The sequence below is a fragment of the Pygocentrus nattereri genome, chromosome 3 (assembly GCF_015220715.1).
Source record: "Pygocentrus nattereri isolate fPygNat1 chromosome 3, fPygNat1.pri, whole genome shotgun sequence".
In the NCBI taxonomy this organism is placed as follows: Eukaryota; Metazoa; Chordata; class Actinopteri; order Characiformes; family Serrasalmidae; genus Pygocentrus; species Pygocentrus nattereri.
Window position 1 is genome coordinate 924,671 of NC_051213.1, and position 7,500 is coordinate 932,170.

At 41.0% G+C, this 7,500-nt stretch overlaps 1 protein-coding gene across 3 annotated transcripts in view; it reads left to right on the forward strand.

Annotated features, from left to right (window-relative positions):
- LOC108415151 (SH3 and multiple ankyrin repeat domains protein 1) overlaps positions 1 to 7,500 on the forward strand; it is a 153,520-nt gene that overhangs the window by 82,148 nt on the left and 63,872 nt on the right. For all 3 annotated transcript variants that reach the window (XM_037536799.1, XM_037536797.1, XM_037536798.1), the window contains exons 13-15: positions 3,650 to 3,774; positions 3,860 to 3,973; positions 4,486 to 4,564. In XM_037536799.1, coding sequence (XP_037392696.1) covers positions 3,650 to 3,774; positions 3,860 to 3,973; positions 4,486 to 4,564 — 318 coding nt within the window. The remainder of the gene's footprint in view (positions 1 to 3,649; positions 3,775 to 3,859; positions 3,974 to 4,485; positions 4,565 to 7,500) is intronic.

Sequence of the window (7,500 nt, forward strand, 5' to 3'; positions counted from 1 at the left end):
CTCTCTGACACAGTCTCGTTAATACAGAATTCGTAATACAGTCTGTCTAAAACAGTATTCCTAATATAGTCTCTCTAAACCAATCTCTCAAATACGGTCTCTCTGTTAGTGTTCCTAATACACCACTCCAGTACGCTGTTCCTAATATAGTCTCTCTACTACAGTCTCACTATACAGCATACAGTGTTCTTTTAGTCTCTAGAATAGAATATTCCTAAAGCAGTCTCTATTACAGTCTCTCTGGCACAATCCATGTTATTATATCTCTATCATAGTCTCCCTGTACAATCTGTTTTATAGTCTTTTTTTATAGTCTGTTTCTGTCTGTTGCAGTTCTTCTTTTAATCTCTCATTTACAGTGTCCCTGTTAGTCTTTCTGTTAGTCTTTAACAGTTTTCATTGCAGTCTAGGTTACAGTCTGCCACTTACAGAATCCATTCTTTTTCTGTTTCTTTATAACAGTTTCTCTATAAAATACCTCCTGTTACTGTTTCTCTGGTACAGTCTTTGTTTCAGTCTTTCTGTTGAAGAGTCTCAGCTACATTCTTCAGTTATATTATTCCTTTTAGACTCTGTTATTCTGTTTATTACAGTCTGCCCACTACAGCCTCTTTGTTACAGTGTCTGTTACCCTCTCCACAAGAGTCTCTTTATTACAGTGTCTGCTACAGTCTCTCTGTTACGGTCTCTGTTATGGTCTCTCTGTTACAATATCTCTATACAATCTCTTTATTACAGTATCTCTGCCAGTCTCCTTGTTATAGTCTCACTTTCACATCTGTTACAGTATGTCTCTGTTTTCTGTTACAGACTGCATCCCAGTTTTTGTTAGTCTTTTACAGTCTTTTTACAGTCTCTCTCATACTGACTCTGAGAGTATATCCTTTAGAGTCTCTCTGTTCCAGGATCTGTTACTGTCTTCCTTTTACAGTCTTGGTGTCAGTCTTTGTTACCATCTTTATTACCGTCTCTGTGTTCCAGTCTTGTTGTTACAGGTTCTCTGTAACAGATGCAGTAGTAGAGCGATATCAGCGAGATCTTACAAAACAGATGATGTCTCTTTGCATCAACAAATCTACAGTGGAGTGTTGGATTTTGAAAAGGAATCTCAGTTGATCCATTTCGTGCAGTTTAAAATGTAGAAATACATTATTTCCCTTCATGTATCATGTTTGTAGTTGTGTATCTAGTACATTTCACTGTGTACTATAAACTATCTTCGGCTGGCTAATGCAAGCTGGCGTTATTACTGTTGGTATGTTATTAATACGCTTGCCCCTTTCCTGTGAGCTTTGGCCAGTCAGGGTCCTTAACTGCTTTAGAATATTTAGGAAGTTCAGGATAAAGGAATTTTTCAGAGCTGAAAATGCCAAGATTTTTGCTTTTTAGTCATTTTTGTTAAATATAACATCCAAGTTATTCCTGTATCTCTAAAGACGAAAGAGAAAGCATATCTCTGTCCAAAACTGACCACGTAACCTTTTTTCTCTGGGCAGCCAGCTTTTTCCTCTCCTTATTCTCTAAGATCAAGCTGTGGTCACTTAGTCCCAGTATGATCAGATTGGCCTTCTGCTTATTATCTCTGACCGAGAAGAGATATGTGGCCACTTTGCCTCAAGCTTTGGGAAACAAATTCATTGGTTTTACTGTTCATATGATTGTCGGAATGTTCCAGATAAGAGCAGTGTATCTGTTTCATAACACGACGAGGAACAAATTGTCTAGCAGAATGTTATGCTTTTTTTCAGATGGTCGGTGATGAGTGAGCGCTAAGACCAAATGCTATTCTTTTCAGCGTTTCTGAAGTGGCTGAGGAATATGAAGCTGGAGCCCCCCACAACCCCCGAATATATATATATATATATATATATATATATATATATATATATATATATATATATATATATATACATGTACATATGCAAACAATATCGTTATGGAACTTATTTACATAAATGGCACTTGCTCAAGGTACCCAGGGATAGAATACTGATGTAGAATCTTCCAGATTGTGAAAGATATGGATAGAAGATGTACAAGATGTCAGTCTATATGCTTAAAGCAGAAGAAAGTAGGTCTGAATTTTTTGGCCTATAGGACATTAACGCCTACAGACACATATTTACAGCCAAGATGGTAAAATGTTACTTCAGTGAAATTACCATAAAATTAACATTGAGGTTGCTGATCCTCGCTCTGCGGAATCATGGAAATGGTATATAGCTTAACAATTTTAGTGGTGTAGCTGTACATCAGATGGCTTTGAGCTATCAGTGCACAACCTCTAGACCTCTAAAGTGTGTAGGGCTTGGCATGTCCTCCCTCATCCTTGGAGAAACCACAGCTATGCTTGACAGAACTTACTTTTCCACCCAGAATTGCAGTGCCTTAAGGGGTTTGTAGTGCCAGTGGCAGTGGAATAGTGCAGCGGATAACACCGCACAGGGAAGCGCAAAGTTTCCATAAACGTATCGTCCGACTTGGAATGATAAGGTTCTGTCTGCGTTCTGAGCAGTTTTGAGATGTTACGCTTCAAAGATTTTGACCTCCAGATAGCAGAACACTAAATTTATTCTAAATCTACAAAATTAAAATCCTTTCAAATTAGTAAATGAGTTTTTTGGAACAGATAAAATGCAGACAGAACCTTCTAATCCTGACAAAGTTCTATCTGGCAAAACATGAAAGAAGCAATGGCTTTCAAGGAACACAAACAGATTATACTCGTAATTTGTTTTAAAAAGAGTGTTTACATCATCAGAATGTTCAATATAATGGTTTTCCGACCATTTATTTTAATGAAATACAATTTTTATTGTTTATTTTTAGGATGTATTTCTTGTTTTAGGACGAATCACATTTTTCCCATTCAAAAAAGCGTTGATAGATACATTAAGTATAAAGGTCAGTGCTGAAATGTTTTGTCCAGGGCAGAGGTCAGTTTTAGGGAGGAGCCATTAGTTCAAGTGTCCTGTAGGTTAGAGACCAGCTCCTGTAATAAACTGTCCCAGCAGGTCCGTCTAAAAGCAGTAGAGGTTTTGTTTTATATCAGAAATGTCTTATTTTGGGAGGAAGAAGGAAAAAAAGACGGGTGAATGAATGAAATTGATATGAAGTTTATATGCTAATTAAGACCCCATCAGTTGTTTACTATAAAGTGTTTACTATTTAATTCCCTTTAAGATTCAAATGTATAACGTTTCCTGATTTATAAAGTTTTCGTTAACGTCTCCCGCAGTCACTGAGCAAAGCGGCAACACGACAAAGAGGCAGAACCTGACTGGTCCTCTTGTGTGATCGAAGTGCTGATTGGCTTGGAGATGGAACCGTATAAAACTAAGCTTTTTGAGAGTTTGACTTTGGAGGGAGAACCTTTCTGTTTTCTAGACGAAGAGCCCAAAATGCATCCGACTCATGCATCCATGTCAGACAGAACCTTTTTATTCCAAGCGGGTGGTGTATTAACTCATGGTTAGTGTGTCTCAGCTCGTGGCCGGCATGGCAGCTCGGGGCTGTGCTGAAAAATGCATTGATTCCAGATGTTGTATTGACCCGGATTCTGATTCCTGCGAATCGCTGGCCTCTACAGCGCTCCCAGCACTACATCCACCTGGGCTCAGCTGCTAAATATGGCAATGTCTCTCTGCAGGGGTGGCGGGGGTCAGAGGCGAAGGCTGTACAGTGCAGTTCCTGGACGTGTGTTTGTAGCGACGCGGTCACATTCTGCTCAGGGGGAGCGCGAGATCAGCCTCAGCAAGGGAGACAAGGTCAAAGGTCAGATCTGTTCATGCTCTACAGCGCTGCGGCATGTGTTGCCTGTTATTAACACCCCTTTCCATCACTTCTCTCTCTCTCTCAGTGCTGAGCGTTGGAGAGGGAGGGTTTTGGGAGGGAACAGTGAAGGGTCGCACTGGCTGGTTCCCTTCGGAATGTGTAGAGGAGGTTCTGCCCCAGAGCCAGGAACCAAGACCAGGTACCCATTCACACATTTTCTCGCTCTGAAGACATGGTCAGACTGAACATCGGGAAAATTCGCTTGGTGAGCAGCTAAACCACAGTGGGAATGGGCATGGGAACACGGGAAGGGCGTTAATTCCGTGTGTAATCTAGGAGAACTGCAACATATAAAAGTCAACGAGCATGAGCCAGTAGAAGACGAGAGGGAGGGCTGTGGACTCTGACTTCTGAATAGAAGTCTGTGTAGCCGTCACCTTGTCACTTTTCACTCTCGTAGCAAACTCGCACGCTGGCGAACATTAGGTGGTCCCTGAATATGTTCCCTCCAAAGTCAAATCACAGCAGGACTGCCTGAAGTTGGATGATTTTCACTCTGCATTGCCAAAGAAAGCAGCGGGGCGAAAGGCCTGTGTTACCGTGGTTTTATTGCAAGTGCATATGCAATATAATAGTCTCTCAAAAGTGAGTAAGTTCTAACTTACCCTCATCACCTGATTTATATATTTGCTCTCATACACTTTGTTTCAGAGAGTCGCAGTGAGAAGGCCAAGAGGAAGTTATTCCGCCATTACACTGTAGGAACGTATGATGGGCTGGAGATACCCAGGTAAGACTTTACCCCCGCAAGTCTCATGCCTGCACCTATCAAATGTACACACACCAGCTCTGGAATAATCTTCAGTGTTTGGGACTCAGACACAGCTGCTGTTATTGTTTCCTATCCGGTGTGGACCAGACGAGGATGGGGCCCCCGTTTGAGTCTTGGTTCCACTCAAGGTCTCTTCCTCTTGCTCTTAAGGAGTTTTTCCTAGCCACCGTTGCCTTTGGTGATGCTCATGGGGGCTTGGCCCCGGAGTTTTCATCATTTGAGAGATAAATCCTATCGGAATTGTAATATCTTTGCAAATTTTAACCAAAAGTTGCTTGGCACCTCCTGAAGTTTTACACGTACAGACTATGAAAAAATCCAGATATCATGTTAGAAATTGCTAGACTAGAGTGTCTTTGGGCTCTTTGGCATAATAGTTTGGATGAAAAATATGATTAGCAGCTGTCTTTTTTTTATTGATTTTTCTCTGGATTTGGATCCATGATGAACACTAAATATGATAGCCATTGGAATAGGCCTTAGAATATTTTCCTCAGGGCCAAGAAATGTATTTTTGAAATAATTTTAATCCACTATTGTTCGAGAGCACAAGTAATACCGGTTACCATGCTAGGTGTATCATGTCCTTAAGTTATGCTGTTCCTGAGAAGTGAAGCCTGAAAAGAGTAGACTACCTGCAAAGTGGAGGATCAAGGTTAAGCACACTGATATTGTGTGGCTGTTCTCCCAGTGGATATACAGAATTTTTTGAAGATATCTCTGGTGTGTTGCCAGGGCTCCAACATGTCTATGGTAAGTTATCCAGCATCTAATTGCTCCAAACAGTAAGGTGAAAAGGACAACTGCCTTGGTTTTCACCTAGATGTCAAGATCTTCAAAGATTCTTCTTATAAGATCATGAAGATTGCCCGTCTGGCACAGCTGATTCAGTATTTCTTAATGTTGGCTTAGAAGGTGAGAGGTTTGCTAAGGCAGGAAAGGTGATCCACATAGGCTGTCCACAAGTGCTGTCTAGAGGTGCCTGGAAGTCTCAAGACTCTCCAGGGTTAGGCCAACAAGATATATCATTCCAAATGCATCAAGAAAATATTGCAGGTTTTGACCAAGCAAATACAGTTTTTCTGTACTGGAGATCAATGATGTATTTGTTGGAAACTTTTACAGAATCAAAACTTTTTGTTTTGCAGAAAAGGTTCAGATGCCTTAGAACCAATTCTCTAAACCTTGGAGAGACCCAAAACTCTTCCAAATCACCCTAGGTGAAGCTGTTCCCTCACACTCTCCTGAGGATTTCTGAGATTGTTGAGGTTGTCAGCAAACTTAATTTAGGCCTTGGAATATTTGGAATCTTGAGGTTGTTTGAACACCAGCTTGCAGGTGTTTTACCAATGAGTTGGAAAAGACTGTGAAGAAGAGGATGGGAGAAATTATGCTTCCATTTCTCATCCCTCAGCTACTGACACTGGCCTTGGCTATGGGATGTTCACTGCTTTTGCACTTGTAAGTGGTATCACTTGGCCAGACACAGAAGGCTTCCCATTTTTGGCAGTGAGTTGATCAGATTGTCACAAGGTACATTCCAAAGGTTAGGCTGCACGTGAGGTAGAGCGGCTCCTTGGTAAGACTGTCCTATGAAGACTCCTCCTTAGTAGCCGATTGGTCACACAAATGAAACGGTCCTAATGAGACTGTGTGGTGATGTTATCAGAGCAAAGCTCGTGAGAGAAAATGGAGCTGCTGCGTTGTTTGTTGCTTTTTCATAGCTTCAGATGGAGGAAATGTCCTTATGTAGTACGATACACTACATACACACAAATACTTCTGAATAAAATATGATATATGGACAAATTGCTTAATTATTCAATCATTTAACACTTTATAAATTAACAAAGACACATTCAAGGACATGGACAACTAACATTTCAAAACCAGTTTTGCTCCAGTGGTGCTGTTATTTTTTTATTCCTTCATGTCATTTGAGCACAGAGGATTGTGGGAACTGAATGTCTGGAAGGATACATCTATGCAGCCTAGGCTTTGGAATGCACCTATATTTGTCAAACCAGTCCTGATGTGTCTTACTTTTGTAACTCATGACTCTGCGGCTGGTGCGTAGTGTGGTCAACCTCAACAACCTTAGTAGACTGTGAGGGGACAGTTTTACCTTTGCATTGTTGGGTCTCTCCGAGGTTCAGAGAATTAGTCCTGAGGCAACTGAGCCTTTTCTGCTTCTCCGTCTTTGGCATCAATGTCATACGCAATATCGTAGACTGTTAATGCCTATTTCTGGAGCGTAATACATCAGGATGTCTTAAAGTGTTTGTCTGAAGGGGATTTAGGAGATGACAACACTTAGTCTGGACGAAGAATCAACTGGACTCAATGTTACCTTCCTATGTCTCTCCATGCCATTAGTGCCTCTCCACAACTTTTGGTTTTGATCAGCTCTGCCACAGAAGTTCCTAGAAAATATCTATACAAACATGGTCCCGGATGGTCTACAAGGCCTCCTTTTCTTCATGAGAGTAAAATGACCAAAGTGACCATCTTGCAATTCTCCAATAGTCAGAAATTTCCTGACTGCTACGGTGGTCAAAAATGTTGTTCTAATCGCAAAACCTTCTTTAGTTATTGTGCACCAGTTTTCCATTTCAATAGAAGTTGTATCCACCCTTTTCCTCCTACAACTGCCCTTGCCTGCAAATCTGATTTCAGGCTCTAAAATAAACTTTCTGTGACTTCTGAATGCATAGAGACGGTCTCACTGGATGTCCCAAGGGCTTGGCAGTCAAGCTTTATTTTTAGGTCACATATTCCAGCCCTATTCCCACTGAAGTGATCATACTGAATCTTAAATAGGACTGGTCAGACATGGGTGCAGTTACCGAAAGGTCTTTCTGCCATAGTTTAAGATAAACATCGTCTCTGATCCA